The following is a 23,522-nucleotide window of genomic DNA, read 5'->3' as shown; positions in this document are numbered from 1 at the left end:
TGTTAACTGATAGAAGTAGCTCAGCATTTCTCCAGCAGCTGCTGAGATTTCTGGCTTATAAAATTACATTTCTGGCCTCCGTTCTGTTTGGAAGAAAAGAAATCCCGCCAGCTGCACTTTTAACACATGGCCTGTTTAACTCACTGTATCATCTGTGTTATGGCAGAGTGACCTCAGTGCTGATGACATGTTTGGCTAAAGTTCGAACGGAGAAGACGAATTTATTGTTCTGATTTATATTACTGTTGGTGTAAATCTTAACCAATAAGAATGGATTGTCTTTTATGAATACAAATGTGTTTGCTTGGTTTTTTTTGGAGGGTGGGGTTATTTTTGGAACGAGGGAGATTTACATCCGTCTAGAGATTCCTTTTTCGTCCACAAAATTATATTCAATCAAGAATTGTTTTGTCAAATAATAGAAAATTCTCAGTCTATTCATCTCACTTTAGTCTTTTAATTTCTCCGCAATGAGAGTCAAACCCACAGACTGACCAACAAAGTATTCAGTCAAACTGAACTGATATCAAACATGTATGGACGACAACAACTGCAGCACTTTATCAAACTTTTCAACAACTTCCCGATACCGATGCACATGGTGCCTATAGATTCCTTAGATCTTCTAGTTTCATATGATACCAGTATCTCCAGTATATATCTAAAAGTGAGCCCGCTATGGCCTCTAGAAAACAAAAATGTTGAAAGTACTGACGACCGTCAGAATCCTAAATATCTATAATTGGCAGCCATGAATCGACACAATATTGCAACGCGAAATATCGCAATACTATGCTGTATCATTTTTTCCCCTCCTCTAATATATATACTGTATGAATATTCATTTTATGCCCCTTATTTTTCACCCTGTATATTAATAACATTGCCTTATTTGACAGTGGCTGTAAAATGTGTTTTTATGCAAACAACACTGTACTCTATTCATCTTCTACATTAAGGGAATCTTTATCTACTTTGCAGTCAGCATCAATTAAGCTTTCACTTCTAGAAGTCAAACTTTTTTAAAATGTTTCATAAACAAAATATAATATATATATACAGTACTTAACAAATGTATTAGACCACCGGTTTATGCCACAGCTGTCCTTAATTAACAGTATTAGTAATTACCAAAATATTTTTTTATGTTTCTGTAATGGTTGATACACCAGTATCAATTTGATTGTGTGTTAACAGACTGTACAGACATTACAGCTTGGATTCTCTCCGTCTTCACAGCCTCCGGATTAAGGCTGAGATAAAAATCTGAAATATTTGAATACCAAGGCTTTTCTGTTGAATGCATTAAACAAATCCTTATCACCCCAAAACAAGATTTGTTCAACAGAGAATATCTTTCCACAAATATTGAACCAGGAGACTAATTTCAGCACCAAAATCCACCTTGGGTTTTTTTTCCCTCTCTCTCTCTCTTTCCCTCAGTGTTGGTTTGCCACTTTCCTCTCCTTTTCTATACAGCGTCCTCAAAGCCTCTCTTTCTATACAAAGATGTTTGTTTTTTTCGTTCAAATGTGACTTTTCTTTGTTAAAAGTATGTGTTTTTGTTACATTACTGCTTATGTAAAGGCACCCATTGGTGTTTTTGACCAATGGTGGAGCTATAGAGCAGTTGTTTGATGAGTAAGTCCATGCTGTGTTTCTATTTTGTGCTCTAGTTGCAGACATGTGTACACACATACTTGCCAATTGTTTAAAGTTACTCCACAAATCAACAGTTTAACAAACCTGGCAGTGCACCAGCAAAAGCTGAGGAGGAAGAAGACCGTTTCTATAAAAACTGACTTACTGGTAAACACTGGTTTAATCCGTACACGGTGTCTATGTTGATGTGCTGAGATGCAGCTCAGCCCTCTCTTGCTCTCTCCACTGAGTGTCAGCATGCAGACCCACGATAAGCTGCTACGAGTCACTTCACCTGAAACAGACCAGGTGTGCCAGCTGGCGTGCTGGGGAGACATCACGTCGCTGTCAGCCTGCAGCCACACTTGCTGCTGCCCACGCTGCACTGTCTGCTCTGTCATTTCTCACCACTGTATTACCTTTAAAAGTGAACACTCTAAAATAGATTTGGCTACATAAAGAAGGAGAGAGATATATATATTTTGTCTTGAATGTGTGAAAGGTTAACACACTGACTGCATCATTTCTAGTGCCTAGTGACTTTAGCCACTTTCATTTTGAAATGTGTCTCTGCATGTAAATGATTTCTACTCCCACTAAAAAAGCCATTTTTAGTGGGAAACTACACCTGGGCCATTGCAGGTGTAGTTTGAAAGGCTTAGTAGTAGTAGTTATCAGATATGAGGTGCTGTTTCCACTGCTCCAAATTTTGGGATCCCCCAGGGTCCTATCCTTGGTCCCCTAATCTTCATCTCCATGTTGGATAAATAAAATCTTATTATTATTATTATTATTATTATTATTATTTAAGACAGAGGTTTGTCTTCTTTTTAATATTGGCAAAAACTACTACAACTAAAGTTTATCTCATTAAATGTGAGCTAATGTGAAGTTAGAACCCCATAGTTTTCATGCAATTCCAGACCTTAGACCTGACATTTGATTCTCACTTCACCAACATTCATTAATGAGCACTTCAGCTTATTAACACAAGGCAGACGAGGCAGTGTCTTCCCCCCACAGACCTGGAGGAGGTAATGGACACTTTTATTCCCTTCAGGCTGAGTTACTGCAACCAGCTCTCCTCTTGTCTCAGTAGGCAGAATACCTTCTAACTTGAGCTGGTGCAGAACGCTGCTGCCAGTCTGCCAACACGCTCCAAGAGAGGACATCTTGTTATCCCAATCCTTTCTGCACTTCACCGCCTGCCTGTCAATTCTAGAATTGATTTTGCTCCTGGTTTTTTAAAGGTTTGCATGGTCAGGGTCTTGCTTGTCTGTGAATAGATTTCCCCTCCTAGCCTGATCAGGGCCCGAGAACCTCTGGCAGCTTCTGTTGCTGCTCCTCAATCTGTCAGGGGCCTTAACTCATTGCATTTTATCTTAATACGGATTTTTACTCTCTTCTTTTAAGAAAATCTGTTTATAATTTTGTTTCGAGAATTACTGCACATAGAAAGTGAAGATGGGAAATCACTAAGTGCGACAGGCCCCCACAAAGCATTGGCTATAATCAGGACTATTTTGCAGTTGAATCAAGTAATATGTTGTAGCTAGCAGGGGAATAGGAGGTCTAGTGGTTAGATATTGATCCAATCTCAGCCTGCAGCTACAGCGTGATCCTATAATCATTTTTATTAGTCTCCTCAGGTGAGCTACATCTCTGCTCCACTGCTTTCTCCATTTATTTCCTGTTTGCTTCCCCTCTTATTTCTCTGCTTTACTCGTTTCACTTTTTTCTTCTCTACTTTTATCTCATTCATCTCTCATTTGTCACATCTTTCTAATTTCATTCTCATCACTTTAATTTCATCCTTATCTTGTTTATTTATACTCGCTGTCTCGTTGGTGTCCTCTTCTGTTGCCGCTTTAATTCTGTCCTCTGTTATCTTCTTTATCTCCTTCCTATCCTCATCATTTCATGAACTCCTCTTGTGTTTCATTCTCTTCATTCATCATTTCTTCTACATCTCGTTTACATCTCACTTTCACCCTCATCCTCTCAGTTTTCCCCTTCTGTCTCCTGTTGCGGGTCACCTGTTTCCCCTCAGTTTTTTTTTCCACTCCCTGTCTCTGTGTTGTCTTTTTCTGGAATTTCCATCACACCTCATTCTGTCTCTTCTCTTGTCATTAACATCAGCTTAATTTTATTAACATTTTATTGGCATCTCCTTATTTGCAACACATTCATTTCAATCACACCTCCTCATTTGTATTGCATTTTCATTCCTATCTCGATTTGAATCTCATCCAAATAATTTGAATTTCATTTGCATCTCGTTCTTTTCATTCACCTCTCAGCCGTTTGTTTTATTCTCATTCTCTGTTATCCTCTTCCCACACACCCCTCTTGGTTATTCTCTCTATCCCTCTAATCTAATCTCTCCTCTCCTCCAATGTCTGTGTATATACAATGTTTTGGCCCTGTCCTGTAGCTGTTTGTTTATCCTCTGTATTCTCACGTGACGACTCGCTGTACAACAAATTGACATTCAGGAATATTAAAGGCTCACCCGACTCCACTTCTCTTCCTCTCCTCACTTCTCTTCCTGTCTCCTCTAAACAAACAGAGCAGCTTCATAACCTGACAGCTGCAGGGAAAGTCACGGCACGCCGCTCTCAGTAATTGGGGTCAAAAGCCTTGCCCAAGGACACTGTGGCAGGAAGGAGGCTATAATCAGCAGCCACCCTGCTGTCACTAATAGACGCTCTGACTAATCCATCCAAAAGACACCAGGGAATGTGTCAGAGTGTGTTTCCTGGCAGCGCAGAGACGTCTGTCAGTGCTGTAGTTTTCAAGCACACAAAAGTTAAGCTGTTTGAAGCTTCTGCTCCAACTCACACTGGGTTTCATTTGAAACTTTTAATCTCTCTTTGTTTTTATTGGCATCTGTGATATTTTCGAATGCCTAAACGACCAATGTAACATGATGTTGGTATTTGCACCACAGTATTTGGAGACACAGTAGACTGCTGTTTGTTTTCTTCTACTAACAGTCAACTTTTTTATTCAAAGTTGCTGTAAACACAAGTCAGAGCACACAGCTCAGTAAATGTATTTTAAAAAGTAGTTTTGGTAGGGAATAATTTCAATCCAAACTTGTTAAATTATGATCTGTTTGGATGAATTATGAGGAGCACAGAACAGAACAAGGTCTTTAAAGTTCCCTGTGAATCAGTTGATGTTTCTGGAATAGAATAACCTGCAATAAAACTTGGATAAAAGTTATATGAACCAAAATAATGAGCAATGATGGATCTGCACTGCCAGAAAAGCGGAACAGTCATTATTATTGAAACCAAAACAAAACATCATTCGAGTTTAAAAGTCATCACCTGTTGCATGGCTTAAACCCTTATCACAAATGCAAAAACAAAGGCGAGGTTAGCAGATACACGTACAGGAGCTGGTTTGTGATTAATTCGAGAGGAAATAAGCAGAAAGGAAAACAAATGTGAAGCACTCTCATAACAAATCTCAACCAAACAGGAAGAAGGATCTGTAGTTGGTCCTATAAACCAGTGGTTCCCAACCTTTTCCTTGAAGGACCCACATTTTTACCATTGTAAACTGTGGCGACCCCCTCACTGTGTTATGGGACAGTGGTACAGTCTTAAATTTGTTAGCCACCTGCGGTCCACATAGTATCTCAGCCATTTTAATGCAAGCAGGTTTAATCAGTGTTTCCCCAATGTTGTGTGTCCATGATGTTTTGGGGCCTGTTTGTGACAACGAGTTCCCTTTTTCTGAGGAAAAACTCTTTGGGTTTACCCACTGTCTCTGGATGTTTAGTTGTCTAGTGTCGCTGCAGTTTGCAGGGTTTCAAACTTACATTTGCCAGTTTTTCACTGCAAAAGATCCATTCGGCTCTAATTTTGTCCATTGCTTCTATGAAGCCGAACTCAATGTAACTTTCATGGTACCCTCTCTTTTTCTTTTTGACATATTCAGCATTCTCGTCTCCCTGACGCTTCGCCATTTTTCCATTAGCTCTCTGTTTCTTTTGCTAGGTGAGGTTACTTCTTTGTATACTGCAGGAGGGATGTTACACATGCCCTTATTGTCGTGAAATGGTCTATATTTTTAAACTTTTCTGTTGGGATTTTTTTATTTAAAAAAATAAATAAACATTTAATGTAGCCCTTATTTAGTTGTTTTTGTCACACTAATGAATTTAATGCTGACTCATCTCTATTTAAACACATTAGATTTATTACATCCCTTAAAATCAAGAGGGCTTCGCGACCCCCCATGGATCTTTGGCACGCCCCTGGGGGGGTCTGACCCCTCTGGTTGGGAATCACTGCTATAAACTATAGGGTTGGGTCGGTTTAAAAAATGTCAAACTGGGTTTGATATTAAGCTGTGAGCCAGACTGGACCAGTTTCCTGGACTTTATCACTACCACTTGTTGCACTTGACATAAGCCGTTTGAATTTGAGCGTCGTGACTCAAGTTCCTTTGGTGACTTAAAAGGTTAATACAAGAACAGGATCTTTTCTTGCAGCCCTGGGAGAGAGAACTAATTTCTTTGTTCTTGACACATCATGGGCAGAACTTTTTTCTTGTGTAGTGTACGAAATTTGAATTCGAAGTGTGCTGCAGTCTGCAGAACTTCCCAGGAGTATGACACTTGAGTTTCTCGTGAAGTATGAAATGTCCTGGCCAGAGAGAAAACAAATTGCAAGTAATGCAGCACTAAGCTGGTTTGCACGACAATCAACAGAAGAAGAAAAAGAAAAAAAAGCATTTTTAAAGCCTTGTACACCTGATCGACATACCAGAAATCAATCCAAGCCTATAAATAGGGTTATTTATTTATGTGGAGTCATGCATAATTTAGCTTTTATACAATAAAGTGGAATAACAAACCGTAGCTGTAGCTATAGCTATAGCTGTGATGAGCTGAATATTACATGTCGATGTTCATATATATTGTGCTTGCTTTTATTTTTACATTTTCAAAGCTGCAGTATGTAAACATTATTAAATGTTATTACAAATCCAAAAATATATGCTAATTATATGCTTTTTCTGAAACAATCCATAACTAACGCTATCATTCCTTATCATCAGTAGTGTGATGTGTCTTTTATGCACTAATTATTTAAAGGCACTGATACAAACAGTATAATGAAGTAATATGTCACATATAATTACTTTGATGATGTTACCAGTGATACATGTTAATGTAATTTGAAATTTCAGATAAAAAAGATAATGCTAATAAAGTACGATGCTGTAGTTAATCCCCATTATGATTTCCATACACTTGCACACATCAGCATCAACACCAACACCTGCTTGGCTCTCGGGGAAGTTATCAGAGTATATTATGCAGGTTTCAGAAACCCAAGGTCAGCCGTTTTCACTATTAGCTCACAGTGGATGGTCTCTTTGCTGCACAGAAAGTCCACTTCCACCCATGCTATCTAATAAATCACTGCTGTTTCTATATTTAGCCCTTATTTTATTTTTCCCAGCACAATATTATCATTCCGCGGTGGCAGTAATACTGTGTCCTCATATCAGGACTGGCACTGCCCTTTTTACTGCACTGCCTTCTGGCTCTCACGCTTGTATAAAAGTTTCATTTCCAGTAAAATAATTTGTTATTTCTCTGCTGTTTTGAAAGTATGCGGGAAGAATTTTCAGTGTTGATTAAAATGTATGCTTCACCACCGCAACATCCAGAGAAATTGTTATAATTCTGATGATCTTGGAAGTGAGTCATTTTTAAATCTGCCTGGATTAGTTTATCAGTATCAGTGTCACATGGAGCATAGCACTGGAGCATGCAGCTTGATTGGTATAAGCTGTTTCAATGTGCTTCACAATCCGAAGGTTCATTCCTGATCTGATTGGCTCACACTTTCAATCATGTTCATGCAAGTGTGCACTGTGGTGATTACATCTCAACATTATACCTCTGTAGACTCTACCTTACACCACCTCAGTTCATTAAATCCCTGCAGCCATTTGAAGGCAGCAGGACACGTGTTGATGAATCTGCAGCATCTGATGGGAGATGTGCTGCCACAGAGTGCAGTCATTACACACAAGCATCCACTGTGTTTACCTTGATTGAATAATGTTCAGATGACGCCAGGCTGCTTTTCCACTTTGCACAGCAGCACTGAAATGAACCAAAATAGCAGGTGAGCCCATACGCCCAACACCTACTGCTTTGCATTAGTGAATGTGCTCGCATGGAGGGGGATTAGCTCTTGCAGCAGTTTAAATTCTTCAAGAGCTCCCTCGAACCATTAGCTTTAAATGGTCAAGTGTCTCTGACTGAACTGACTGCTCATACATTGGTGTATGAGGCTGGTAAAGTGTCAGGGAGTCCATAAATATCTTCTCAGCAGTCACTGTTGTTAAATATCTAAGAGTGATGTTAAAAAGAGTGAGTAAAAAAAGAGCTGACAGGGATACATTTTCCATCAACATTACATCTTTTCAATGGATCTGATCCTCCATTAATTCCCTGGAGACTTACCTGAACCCTAACCAAAGTCACTTACCCAACAATCAGCTTTTTCACAGTTGGGGAAAACGCTTTTGTCCCCAATTGGACAAGCTGTCCCCGATTAACTGGTCTTTTGTCTTAAATGTGTCCCCAAAGGTAGCCAAAGTCAGGAACACACACACACACACACACACACACACACACACACACACACACACAGACACGGGTTTATATGGTCTATGGGGACCAGCATTTTATTCATCACGTGTGGGGACCACCCTTTCTAAATGTTATACAGCTATGAAAAAAATCAAGTATAACCACTATGGCTTTGTTGGCTTATACACAACTTCAAATATCAGCATTGATGAAGTCATGGCTGGACCATTTCATCTGGGGACTTGGGAAAATTGATTTTACATGGTTGATGGGGACCTTATTTGAATATATGTAAATTAATTTCCATAATTCGCACACACACACACACACGTGTCATTTACTTGGTCAAAGTGTCCCCACTTACCAAAAGTGTCCTCACTCACTATGTAGGCAGTACAAGAACACAAACACGAACACAGCCATTTCTATGTTACCAAGAGTGGACTGTTGCAGCACAGCAGCCAAGCAAGAATTTCTGTCTCTGATCATTTTGACAAAACAAAAAACGAAAAGAAAAAATAATTTAAAGATATTTTCATGTAATTTTACTACAAATGTGCATGAAATAAATTTCCAAGCGGGGACTTGAGCGGCCTCTACCTGTCAAAGAGGGAACTTCCACTGAAACAAACTGTGATGATTCTTTAATAAATGTTTGTTTACTGCAAACATTCTTTCTTTCACAAAATGATAATTTAACTTTAATGATATGTTTGACCATTTCTCTGTGATACAAACATTACAGCCATAATCTTGGCCACACACACACACACACACACACACACACACACACACACACACACACACACACGGCATTCTGCTTTCTGCCTTCTGCCAGTTATGCATGTAATTTGTTTTGCCTGAAGCTACATTGTGTGATGAGCTGTAAATATACAAATGTCATGCACAAGACAAAACATTGTATCATGTAGTGTCACACACACACAGACACACACACAAATACGTGTAAATTAATAGGAACCTAAATTAAAGCATAAACTGATCATTTTCAACCTTTTGAACCCTCCAAAACCAGACAGTCCCTGTCCACAAGTTCTCTGGCTGCAGGATGAACTGTGACTGCTGATGGGGAATTTTATTTTCCTTTGCAGAATATTTAACTTAATTAGTGGAAAACATCCCAGAGGCTGAATATAATCTTAAACCCAAAAGAGACCGGCATCAACCCACAAATCATTTAAGACCAATACAACAGGTTGAGAAGTCCTCTTCACATCAGCTTTTATTTTGAAAATCCAGGCTTATTCAGTGGAGTGACCCAATAATTGTTGATCAGGTTTGTCACTGTTTGTCAATCTTGGAGCTGCCAAACCTGAGAGTCAAAGTCCTCTATGTGTTTAACATTTAATCATAGATAATTACATTTGAATCAGTATCATGAATCATCATAGATCATATATTAGCAAACAATAAAAAAAAATACATTGCAGCAAAGCCAGATTATATCTCACAAGCCTGTACAGAACTGAAACTAAAATGAACGAAGAGCTAAAAGAAGACTTTGTCAGCTGGATTCAAATCCAGGTAGCATTAAAATGTCTCGAGTCCATGAATACTGTGGTCATCTATAAAAAGTAGTTGCACCGATCATCCTCGAACCATAATAATATGCAGGCAAGTGCGTGTAAAGATCCGTCTAGCTGCAAGGTTTTGATACAAAAGCAGGGAAACAACTCAGCTCAGTTATTGTCAGAGCCATTTATCAACCAGGAGACAAAGAAGCTAATATGGCTGTAAGCCTCACAGATACACTTTATATGTGAATAAGTTCACATATGAATCACTGGCTTCAGGCTTATTGTGTACATGCCCGCTAATACAAATCCTCTCCTTCTGTTTGTCCTCAGTTTTTTTTTCTTTATATGGCACTGAAAAACTTGAATTTTATCTCCTGTCTGGGAAGACAACCTCAGACATCACTGCTCTTAGCCCAAAATACAATATAACATGTCTTTCACTCTCAAAAGCAGGAAAACCAGAAAAAAAGGAGAACACACACCGTTTTTGTTTCAAAGAGAAATATGTCAACCTTAAACACAATTAAGAAGCTACTATATGTTTGGTATTGGTGAACTTTTCTTAAAGTTGTAGTTTGTAGTAGCTTGTTACCAGCCACGAAAGAATGTGGCTGGTATTTTTTACCTTGTGTGTCTCTGTGCATATGTTATTGTTTCATCCCCAGTTAGCCTAGGAATAGGGACTAACAGTTGAAGTTGCAATAACCCAGGGTTTAAAGGAAAAACTAGGAAAACTGAGTAAGAGCAAGAATACAATGACTTATCACAATACACAACACAAACCCAAAATTATTCTCCAAAACAGAAAGCAACGAATACTAAATTAAATTGACCACCTTTTACAAACAAACCCCAACTGGAGTCTCCTCAGAATTCTAGAACTCACACATATAGTCTTTACAAGCACAGTTGTTCTGACTTTTTATGTGTCTTACGGTAGTCACGTCCCCCTCTTAACTACTTCACTTCTGGCATTTATGTACATTTATTTACTGTTTGAACTGTTTTTTATAATGCCTAACCAGGACGTTTTTTTGCCCTAAACCTAGGTTATTGGTTTTGTAGCCTAAATTCACAGAAACTGCAGCTTTTTTTTTTACAACGGCAAGCCGTGTTGCCTTGTTGGAAATAGATAAGGAGCCATTGATCCCCATTTCATTCCCACTGGCCTGACTTGTAATTCCATCATAAGATGGTTTAAAGATTTAATCAAACTTCTGAATATTATCAGGTATGTATTTAACTGAACTCCACAGTTTATTTCTGACTTCAGAAATCGGACAATTTCAACAGTTATTTTAACGCTGAATTATATGTCAAAGCTTAATGAGTGTTATGGTTAACAAAGCAAGGTAATGACATATGAAAATGTAATTTTACATATCATTGCTTTTTCAATAACCCAGGCAAATAAAGACATCAGTAGTTGGATTTAAATAGATTAACCATCATGAAGATAATTACATGATTTTAGCAGTTGTTACAATATCATATCCTACTTCATGTTCTTAATCATTTCCCCTGAATGTTTTCAGGCAGAAACTGAAGCTTTAATACCTTACATATAGTGGTTAAATATCAAACGTGGCACCAGATTGTTGGAGCTTCTGAGGCGGCTGCTTACTCAACTATTGTCCTCTGATATAAAATGGAAGATCGAGAGGGAGGAGAGGAGAGAAAAAGGAAGAAATGAGCAGAGGGAAAATGAGGAAAAAGTGAAAGGAAGAAGGTAAAAAAGAGAAGAATGCTGATTAGCTTTGGTTGAAATGAAACGGGGAAGGCAAAAGTGATTAGCACTTAGAGAGAGGAGAAAACAAGTTATAAAAAGAAGGAAATGGAGAAATGAAGAAAACATAAAGAGGAGAAAAAAAGAAAAGGAACACATGTAAAAGCTAATAATGAGGGCGGTTTAAACAAAATGGTCTAAAAGAGAAAATGATAGATCTGAATCAGACAAGAGGAAAGAAAGAGAGAGCAAAATCAAGGAGTTGAAACGAAATGGATGAGAAGATCAACGAAAGCGAGAGAAAAACACAGACGACCGAAGCTAGGGCAGAAGAGAAAATAAGTGGTAGGCAAAACGCAATGGAGAGGAAAGAAGTGATGAATGAGAAAAACCAAAAGCAGAGGTGGAGAATCACAGACTGTGAAATGGAAACCACGATGGGACACAGATCCCTGGTTATATAATATGAGAGAAGGAAAGAAAAAAGGTTTGGTGACAGGAATAATGTTGAGAGAAAAACATTTATAAAAAGAAAAACGGAAGTAGACATGTAAAAGTTTATGTTAACCATTGAAAACCACCAAAAATACCAAATAATATCATGTTGGTATGATGAGTTTCAGTACAATCTCCCCTATATAACCTGATAATTAACATTTTGAATCCAAAAAGTCACACAAAACATTTTGCAAATGTGAACACATTTTATAGATATAACAGGTAAAATTAGGATATTATCTAGTTCTTTATGTTTATACTAAATACATTTGATCCTATCTCCAGTTTTACTTGGTCTATCATCATCAAACAAAAACTGGCATGGAGTTTAACGCCAGAACTTTAGAGTGAAGCTGACGACAGGGAAACATGCTGCTTTGTTTGTATATCTTGACGTCATGAAGAAGTCGTGATTGGATTTGAGTGACTTGAAAGAGAAGAATCAAGACCAAACAAACAAGCACCCCTCAGGAGACTGCTTCCTGTACTTGAAGTAAGGTCTGGATTTAGATTAAAAAAATGTTATTCTACCACCCTCCAATATGACTGTTACTCTCTGGAGACAAAGCAGGCCTACAGTTAGCTGTTAAAGTCGTGTGGCGTTGAGGAAAGTCTTGACAAACAATGGATGTCGAAGAGTTCTTGGAAAATCAGCCTTGTGCAGGATTTAATGAAAGGATATCAAAAGACAGGCTCCATTGGCAAAGTACAGACAAGTAATTTGGTCAGAACAACTCAATCTATATTTTACCAAGCTTCTTTTTATACTTAAAAGTTTATGCATGTTTTCCTGTGATTGGCTCGTTTGCCTTTAACTTCCTTTCTTTGTTCTTGTTAGTGCTTCTGGGAATCCTTTGGGAGTCCGCACTTTATCGTAACTGTCCTGCTCATCCTGTTCAGGTGACTGGATGTCTATCAATGAACCTGGTCTCACAGGAATCCGTGAAATAGCCACGGATTCGCTTAACGCAAAATCCGTGGAATAGCCACGGAATAACTCAAATTTCCGTGAAACTGACACGGATTTCGCTACAATGCAAGTTAATGACAGTCATATCCCAGTGGCTATCCCATGGATATTTTTTCCTTTTGGTTTGTTCCAAGTCACGTGACTTTCAAGGTCCCGGCGGTCAGAACAAAAAACATGGCGGACAGTTCTCTCATTTTTAGTGAAAAAAATCAATATTTTGACTTAGTTTCTGCATAAAAATGGATTTTGATCACATTTCCAGCGAGAAATATATGTTTTATTTTCTAAATATTCACTCAGTGAATGTACATAATCACTTTGTATGTTGGAATAGCCAGGGGATATGACTGTCATTAACTTGCATTGTAGCGAAATCCGTGTCAGTTTCACGGAAATTTGAGTGATTCCGTGGCTATTCTAAGGATTTTGAGTTAAGCAAATCCGTGGCTATTTCACGGATTCCTGTGAGACCAGGTTGCTATGAATGCTCTTTCTGTTCTGAAAACCTTGGTCATTCTCTAATATATCAGATTCTCTAATATTATCTAAAAATGTATTTAATAATGGCTTGGCAGACGTCTTGAGATCCATGTTTCCAATAATAAATGAATGAAATTATGATAAATACAATGAAGAACATTTTACAAAGACGAACTATGAGTTAAACATTCTATATGGTAGCAACAGAAGATTCTAATGGGAACAATTTTCTTCTTCCCAACATGATGATGTGAGCTTGTTTGACATTTAGCCCTGAATTAATGAAGGCTAATTTTGCCTAATGGCAAATACTATATCATTGCGTGCTTTAAAATAAATATATGGCAACGCTGGTTTGTGCAGAAGCGCATGAGGTAAAAGTCATGCACTGACATTTCAAAAGGTGAGATATTTCAAAACAGCCGCTGAGTGACGGCTGCTAACAGCTATCGAGTGATTGCTGCTTGACCTTTTCCTATGCAGCGTCCAGCGCTACAGAGGAGCTTTAATGGAACAGCAATAAATCTGAGAGATTTCTTGCTATCAGCTCCTCCAGAGAGATGAGAGCTGAGGTATGCAATGTCCTTTGTCTAACTACTGAAAAGTGCATGAGGTCAGTGTTCTTGTGAAGTGTTTTATGATGTAGATGAAGGTGTTTAGAAGCTGAATCTGTAGTTATTTAGGTTTAAATGTTGTGGTTTGTATCTGACAAGCTGTCAGCCTGACTTTGAGGGTGAGAATGAAATTATAAATAAATCAAAGTGTTTGCGAGGTTCGCTGTCAAAAATGTCAGCACTGTCTGCAGAATACAGGGAATGAAAGACGGAGAGGAAGCAGTTTCCTCAAGAAGAAGACATGAGAGAAGGGAAAGGTGAAATGAAGATGATTCATAGTCGTGTTAGTGGACACATCTTCCTCACACACCGGGAAATAAAACAGCAAGATGGGTGAAAAATTGAGCCACAACTTTGCTTTCCTTACAACCCTGATTAAAAAACAGAAGGGACACTGAAATAAAAACATAATGCATTGTGTATGTACAAAACATAAAATGTACTTTCTGTCTTTTGACAGTTTTTACTTGTGTGTCACAAAGGATTAGCAAATTAGGTTCACATCCCAACTGTTTTGGGATTGTAGGTTCAACAAACAGATCTATGTTGTGTTTAGGCAGCCAAAAGTACTTAGTTGGATTTGGAGAAAAAAAAATCTTTGAAGAAGAAGCTTTGGGTTATATGAAATAAATATGTTTGTTATGCAACTTAAGTTACATGCATGCACAGTACCAGTCAAAAGTTTGGACACACCTCATTCAGTGGTTTTTCTTTATTTTTATAATTTTAAACATTGAAGATGAATACTGAAGACATCAAAACTGTGAAAGGACACATATGGAATTATGTAGTTAACAAAAAGTGTAATAAACAGGGTAAACAAACCAGAATATGTTTTATAAAAAACTTTTTTGTTAACTACATAATTCCATATGTCTTCCATCATAGTTTTGATGTCTTTAATATTAATCAACAATGAAGCAAATAAAGAAAAACCATTGAATGAGAAGGTGTGCCCAATCTTTTGACTGCTACTGTAGGTATATTGTTCATTTTAACAGGCTGAAAATAATGTTTTATTCATCAATCCGTCATCAATTTCTTGCTCTTTATACTACATAACCTGGCTTCCTGATGACTTGAGTGTCTGTTATTGCCGTGGAAGGGTTTCTATACTTGAAAGAGTGGTACATCTCCTAGGGTGCCTTCTGCATCACATCCGATTCAGACTGCCATGGTGAAGATTCTGAAACTGGCGACGTGGCGGTCTGGACATGCTGTGATAAATGCAGCGGGCAACAGATGCAGCAGATACTGCTCCTTTTGCCCTCTGACCCTTCATGAGGAGCCATTACTCCCCTACAGAAATCAATATCCTTTTTATATTTGTTGGTGTTCTTTCTTCTTGGTTTAAGACCATCATTCCACCAGTGAGCCATTTACAGCCATTTTTATAAAACACATAAACTTCACTGCTCTATCAAGCTGGTTATTACTATTCCTGTCCTTTTAACACAGACTTTTACTGTGTTTTTGATCAATGGCTGGAGTGTGGCAGTAATGGAGCTGAGGTTACGGCTTCCATTTTACACCGGAGACACCCACACACTATAAATCATGCGCACTTGTGGCCCTGATGCAGCTGATAAAAGCATCCACCAAATGGAATAATAGATCAAGTTTTTCTTTCAGCAATTCCTATTCCTATTTGTTTGATCTGGCTTTATCTCAACTATTAATGCAGTTTATCATGCCGTGTGTGTGTGTGTGTGTGTGTGTGCTTCCTCTCTTATCTTCCTGGTGCAAACACAGTTTAAGGATTTAATTCAAAAAGTATTATAAGTTACTTGTGACTTTGGTGGAGGAAACAAACAAATACAAAAACACCACTTGATTTATTGCTGAATATTTCAACAATATGGACTATCCCCACTGAATCCAGTGGAATGGATCAAGGGTTTGAATGTTTCTTAAGCTTTTACGTTCAAGTGGTGTCCCTGTTCTTAAAAACCTGAATGGTAATTTATGCTCTCGACAAGCTAATTCCTTTAAAAACACACTTGTTACTGCAGAATGAGTTTTTTAATCAGAGTAACATAGAGACTGATTGAAGTGTTCTCCATCTTCCTGCAACACTCCAAAGCCTTATTGCTCTCGCTTAAATTTGAAGTCAGAGTGATTTCTTGGCCTTGCAAACAGCCTCAGGATTTAAAGAAAACCAAATGTTTAATCTCAGCTCACCTCAGTTATGATTAAAACATGGAATTCATCTAATGGCAAAAATCCCAGAACCAGATCACGTCTAAAAAATGTAATGAATCATTGTTTGGGCCGTTTGTTCTTTCTTTGACGAATGGACTGTCAAAGAATAAGTATGTATAGGAGATTTGTGCCTTCTTCCCATCGCTCTTTATGCTCCGCCAGGCTCAGAGTGTGCTGTTGTTTCATGAGGCTGACTAAGCAAAAAAGTAATAAACTGCTGCTGTAGGTGTTTCAATACTTCCATTACTTTACCGCTTAAGATCAGAATGTCAGGTTTTCTGGAGGTGCAAAAATTATCTAATTTGAACTTGATGATTCTGCTAAAAAACACCAGTTTAACTTAATTTTTCCAAAGCCATGCCACATTTAATTTGAATCAAAACATAAAATGGGTAAACACTGTCACATGAATACATCAATGCAAGATTTTTAAAGTCATGAAAAGAAGTTGCGAAATGACTTGTTTCCAAAGTCATACATTCATCAGATTTCATTTTATTATAAGTCAGAATGTTTTTTTGTTTTTTTTTAATCTATTGTTGTTTATAACAATGCCTCTGGATTAATTGTAATAGATTTTCCCATCAATATGGGATTCATTGCCTCCCGTTTCCAAACCCAACAGCTGAATTTCATTCGGGCAGTCCATGGAAACGTATTAGGTCTTTATCAGGAGGATTGTTGCATGGTTCTTTGTTGTGATTCAGACTAAAACCACAGGTGAATTCTTGTACAATATTGTTAAATGCTTTTCCCTGACGATAGCCGTGTTTCCATGAAAGTAGAAGTGGATTCTGGAGCAAAATTTTGAAATGTCGCATTAAAGAAAATGCTAATTAGGGACGTTTCCATCAACTGGTACTTTGGTCAGATGATGGCAGTGTCATGTATTGCTGTAGGCTAATCCGTCAGTAAACAGGAGAAGAAGAGAGAAAGCAACAAAAAAGAGGCTGCTAATCGTTTCGGCGAGAGTCTTCAGGAATTGGATTCAATTGGGAAACGTATTAATTTGTTCTTCACAGTTCTACGATGTCATTTACATGTCAAAGGCAGCAGCTGATCAGTCAAAGTTAAATGTTTGCTAAGTGAGAACTTATTTGGAAAAATCTCCAGTTTAGCCCATTAACTATTTTTCGAAAAAGACAAAAAACCACCTCAAGCTTCTTTTGCACATCATGCGAAAGTTGTATTGAATTCTGGCGTTTCTATCAAGCTTTTCTCAGAGATTCTTTGATGGAAATGAAACTAGCGTTCATTGGGCCTCATTCATGAAACGTGAGCAGAACGAATTTGTGTGTAAACCGTTCGCAGACGGAAATTTACGTGCATCTCCGCATTCATCAATATTTTAGTAGCTCCGATCTTTTCGTAGCTACTAACAAAATCTACACATGCTGCTGACCACACGTAGTGCTTGTGTAAATTTAAGAACGCATATAAATAATGCTCGTCACTGTTGGAAATTACAATTTTAATTCATAATGCGTTCTGTTATGTACACAATACGCAGATGCCTTTGAAACATGTGATATAAACATGACAAACGATTAAAAATATAACATATTTAGTTAAATTAGTTGGCAATTGGCGGGATTAAGATTCAGATTAAACTCATAATTGTGAATTATCTATGTAAATTGACTCAATAGATTACGCGTTATTTTCTACATGTTAAATGATGATAATAAAAATATAGGCTAATAATAAAATCACAAAAAGGATGTAAACCATTACCATATCTGGATCAATTCTAATTAAACCTCCCACAGTATAAAAGGCCCTCAGTCCTAGTTAATGGTAACCATGGCTGAACTTGCACTTCTACATGATTTGGCGCAAGGCGCTATTTGGAGAGAGCGGTACTTCAGGGATCGGGCAGATCTGTTGGCTGAGAATGATGAATGGTTGATTAGTCGTTTCAGACTACCGAGACCAATTCTGTTGCATTTATGCAACATTATGGAGCCTAATCTGACGAGGCCAACAAAACGCAGCCATGCCATCCCTGCACACCTACAAGTGCTATCTGTGCTTGGCTTCCTAGCCACAGGGACGTTCCAGCGGGAGATAGGTGACAGGTCCGGCATTTCGCAACCATCCTGCCTACAGTTCTCAGAGGTATCATCAAATTAATGCCAGAGTATATCCAATTTCCATATGGCGCACAACGGCAGACAGAAGTAATGCAGGGGTTCAGTGCAGTTGCAAACATGCCAGGTGTTATCGGTGCCATAGACTGCACACACGTACGCATCAAGGCTCCATCCGGTGATGCATTTGCTTACATTAACCGGAAAAACTTTCATTCCGTGAATGTCATCCTGCGTAATTGCGCAGTTGGCACGCGTTTGGAGGATGGAGCTGTGAGAGACGGCTGGCTCATTGGTAAGAATATAGCCTGCATAATCACATGTGTGTGTTATATATGGACTTACCCTTCTATATCCATAGGGGATAGGGGTTACCCACTGACGCCGTGGCTTATGACCCCACTGGCCAGCCCGCAGACACCACAGGAGCTGTCACACCACTACTAACAGATGAAAATAAAAAAATGTTTTGGACTCCACTTCTCCCAAAATAATTTCAATCTCCGCTTCGGAAAAATTCTTTTTTCTTTCTCGTTCTTTTTTTCTTTGTGCCATGACTGACAGGTCGACAGGATGCCTCTACACACCTCCTTATATGGTGGTAATTAGCAATTCATGGGCGGGGTTCATGCTAATTGCTGATTACCGGGAGCGCGCTGCCACCTTACGATGGATTGGCATTCATGATCATACACACGTGTTTACGATCAGATCTGAGTTTCCCGCGGCGTTCATGAATCCGGAGTAGGTTTTTAGTAGCGTAGGCTTTTATGTGCAAATACGCACAAATCTACTAACGTTTCATGAATGAGGCCCATTGAGATCACATTTTGTTTTCAACATGTTATGTAATATGAATCTGTCTTTTGTTGTCACTGTATAATATTTGTTCCAATATGTTAACAAAGTACACTTTCTTTCACTTTTCCAGTGCAGAATTAGAGAAGCACACCTGCTTCTTCCAAAACTCTACTGTCATCATTCTTTATTCTTACCATTTTACTGCCTCTTCTTATCTCTCCATGGGTCCAGACACATTTATCTTCCTGTCTTCTTCCTCCTACCCTGTCCTCATCCTCCTTCAGCTGCAAACTGTACTGTGATTAAACGGATTAAACCCTGTGTAAAGTGACCCTGCTATCATAGTCAATTTATTCTGCCACACTTGGTCCCCCTGTTACCTCTGTGATGGTGCCTCGTCATTATGTGTGCCTGTCTTCTTTTATTGTCACTGCCTAATCAACATTAGTAATTTGCATTTTTAATGAACAATTATTATTCAGATATCACCCACATTGTTCCCTGTGTTATACAAAGTAGGTTTTATCCCAGTTTAATTGCATCATGCGTAAATAAAGGTTTATTTTTGGAGTCACATTAGAAAACTAATATCAGTCTCCTCAGTGTGCATCCATAACTGTTTAGCACAAAGACTGGAAGCAGGGGAAATAGCTTTGTTAAGGTGGAAAACCAGAGATTAGAATTATCATATTTTTTCATATTGAAGGAACAAGACTTGCAGTTTCTCCCTGCTTCCAGTCTTCATTCCGACTTAGGCTAAAAGCATTCAGAATCGATGTCATCGCTGCTCATCTGTACCCTCCCTGTTCGGTCTGCTCTGCAAAATTTTGTCACCACATAATAAATTCTCTCTTTTATTCTTCTTCTTCTTCCCCAATGCATCTAGGCGTTGAGTGCATCGTGGTTTTACCAGATCCAAAGAGTCAATGGGATCCTGTCTTCGGCACCTGTGTCTTCCTTTTCTCCTTCCTCATCCCCGTGGCCATCATCAGCATCTGTTACAGCCTGATGGTCAAGCGTCTGCGCAACGTCCGCATCCTGTCCGGCTCAAAGGAAAAGGACCGCAACCTGAGGCGCATCACCAGGATGGTCCTGGTGGTGGTGGCGGCATTTGTCGTCTGTTGGACCCCCGTCCAGATCATGGTCCTGGCTCAGTCGCTGGGCTTCAACCTGAGCAGCTTGTTCACGCTGGTCCTGATGCACTTCTGCATCGCGCTGGGCTACGTCAACAGCAGCTTGAATCCCGTGCTCTACGCCTTCCTGGACGAGAACTTTAAGCGCTGCTTCCGCGAGTTCTGCAACCCGTCCCCGTTCCGCCTCGACACCCAGCAGTCGGGCAGGATGAGAAGCATTGCTCGGGAGGTGGCGGCCGCTTACAGCTGCAAGGCTGATGGAGGGGGGCCTGGAGGAGGGACACCTAATCCAGCATGACTAGGCGTGGAGCTCCCCTTGGTGGGCGTAGACCCCAAAGAGAGGGGAGAGAACCAGGGGACAGGGAACTCCAATACAGAATTGACTCAGATTACAGCTCTCTAGCGGCGCGAGCCCCCCCACCCCCCAACTAGAAGACTGGCCTGGGGTGGGGGGGAGGGAGATGAGGAGGATGGGGTCGAAAGGAAAAGAATTTAGGACATAGGACCCACTGGGTTCTTACAGTTTGGAATCGAAGTTTGGGTGAGAAGGGGGTGGACATCTAGGTAGGAGATGGTTCCATATGGGAGTAGCTCAAACCATTAAGGATCCGGGATCATCGAAGACCCTAACTCCACTGAGGCGGTAAAATATTTTTGGAATGTAAGACAAAACACAAAAGAGGTGACAGCATTATTTGACACTTATTGCAGCACCAAAACAACAGCTTCACTGACAGAAACTGCATCTGCCAACTGAGGCTGGAACCCAGTTGCTCCATCTCTGGAAAGATGTCTGACTCTGTGCTTGGGTATGAAAAGGCAAGGGCTGGGGCAAGACATTTGGTGATAAACAGTGCAGGATTAATGGAAGGAGTGCAGATACCAAATCTCTGAAACCACCATGCACTCATGTGTAGAAAGATTTTAAACATTGGAAGCATAAATTGTGGTAAGGACGAAGGACTGAAGAGTGCCAAGGAAGAGTAAAGCTTTCTGGAAGTGTGAAACAGAGAATACACTTTCACTGCAGTTTATTGTTTCTTTATCAGTTGGTGTTTCAGACTAAATAACTTCTTTATGTCATGAGTGTGGACAAAACGGCCTACACTGATCCAAGCACGGGGTCTTTATTGTGATGGTTTCTCTAAAAATTGGACTACATAATGTTTATATGTTGCTGAGCCCTAATAAGGACTTAAATGGGCACACAAAGTATAATGCGATATTTCAGCCTGTAGACAGAAAGTTGGATGTACTATGTGCTATAACAACAGCTGGCATAAGGAAAAGAACGTGCAACAAGCTACTCTTGAACAATATTTCTTAAACTGTGTCTATGAACCCAGAATGGGTCACATGAATGTTATTTCTTGTAGGAGCAACATTTCTTGATGTGTTCTGAAGCAAAATAAGCCAGAGAAATCCTGTCAAAGAAGTTTCTTAAGAGTTTTTGTGATTTTTGAAAACCTTCTATGATCACTTGTGGGGTGTGGGGGATTTAGAAGTTGGGGACAGGGGCAGACTGATGAGATTGTAACCTCAAAGAACAACAAAAACAGTGTTTGTGACAGGCCTCGTCTGGATAGGCCCTTCTTCTTCTGCTGTGTTAAGACACAGAATGAATGGCAGTGCCTGTCTGTGGTGGGTCAACACAGGAAATGTTAATTTGCCAGTTTCCAAGGGTAGATGTACCCACATTGAATATTCAGCTGGGATATTTTAAACATGACCTGGGCAAAAAAAAAAAAAAATGCATTCGTTTGAAGCACATCTGAAATGCAGAATCTGTCAGATAACATTTCGTGGTATTAACGCGACACCTGTGACAGTACCATTGAACCAGATGTCTCTCATGGAAACTTAACAGTACAATAAGTTTAAAAAACAAGGGAATACGTACCAGCCCAAACCTGACAGAAGAGTCAAACACTGTTGGCCAGTAAAGCCAAAAAACAACAGTTAGTTATAAAAAAAAAAAACAACATCAATGTTTGCTAGGATTTGTTCGGTTTCAATTCTGGCTCTCAAAGAATCCTTATTTTGATTATTTGAATATTGTTTGAATGCAAACAGCAACAATATGTTTAAAAGGCAGATTTTGGTCCTTTTTCATAAATGAATAGTTATTGAGTTTCTTTTTTCTGTTGCTAAAAAAACAAGATATAAATATTCTTTCTTGCCATAAAAAAATATAAATGTTTGCAGTTTTTCCTGGGACTTGCCAATGTTGTAGTATCTGCTTAGTTTCTCTAATGAAAAAAACTGCATTATTGCATTTGTTGCGTGAAAAACACCACCTCCCTACTGGTGTGATGTGACTTTCCTCCAGTGATTCAATTGTTTTGTTTCATCAATGTGTTTTGCAAAGCTTAGTCACACTTTTTAGCAACTACCTCTGGCCAGCCAAACTGTAAACACAATGTAGAATGTGGTTAACAAGCATTAAGTAACCAATGAATGCTTTTCGAAGAGTGAAATTGTAGGGCTCATTGTTAGGGAAGGTCTGGTTCTTCTAAATGGGCATACAGTTCAAATTCTAAACCATATTTTGATACCAAGCTCTGAAAATCTATGAGTTGGTGACTGGCCAACAACTCTCTTTGTTTTGTTGGTGAGATTGCAGTTATCGCCTGAAGCTATTTTTAGATCAATTTTACGGATCTGATTAGTGTAACACCTTGTAAATGATCTGAGACATTCTCATTAAATACTACAAGCATGGTTAAATTTCCCGTTATACCTTTCATGGTAATTAGGCATTTTAGATAAAAACAAAGTGAACATGACAGAAGCGATACAATCCCAGATATTTTGAAAATGGCACGTCGAGGTATGCTGTTTTTCCCAGGTCTGTAGCTGCTGTCGAGTTTTGGGAGAATCACAGGTGAAACTGCTGGTGGTGAACTCTCGGGTTGAGATATTTTGAGGTCGGGACATTTTCCTCTGGGCGGGGTTGGGTAGGGGTGCTACCAGTGAGTCATTTTGACTCCCAGCGCCACAGTGGGCAAAGCAGGAGGACGGGGTCATGGTGCTCTGACCCCACTCCTAGGGACAAAGGGGCTCTCTCTTCTTAGTGTCTTAAAGTGGAAATCAACCCTGAAACAGAAACCACATCAGGTATTCTCATTTCCGTGGACAGTTGTGGAAATTCTACAGACAGTATTAAAACACTTTCACTGACAAAATATCAAAAATATCAAA

General features: G+C 39.1%; 1 protein-coding gene across 1 annotated transcript in view; it reads left to right on the top strand.

Annotated features, from left to right (window-relative positions):
- The window catches only part of oprl1 (opiate receptor-like 1), a 106,390-nt gene extending 84,593 nt beyond the window's left edge, over positions 1 to 21,797 (top strand). Inside the window, exon 6 of the mRNA XM_059334234.1 lies at positions 20,075 to 21,797. Within this exon, the coding sequence (XP_059190217.1) occupies positions 20,075 to 20,619 (545 nt within the window). The 3' untranslated portion in view covers positions 20,620 to 21,797. The remainder of the gene's footprint in view (positions 1 to 20,074) is intronic.
- The last annotated feature ends 1,725 nt before the right edge of the window (positions 21,798 to 23,522 follow it).

Source organism: Centropristis striata, chromosome 5, assembly GCF_030273125.1.
Source record: "Centropristis striata isolate RG_2023a ecotype Rhode Island chromosome 5, C.striata_1.0, whole genome shotgun sequence".
Lineage (NCBI taxonomy): Eukaryota > Metazoa > Chordata > Actinopteri > Perciformes > Serranidae > Centropristis > Centropristis striata.
The sequence above is the reverse complement of the archived record's forward strand: the minus strand, read 5'-3'. Positions and strand labels throughout refer to the sequence as shown.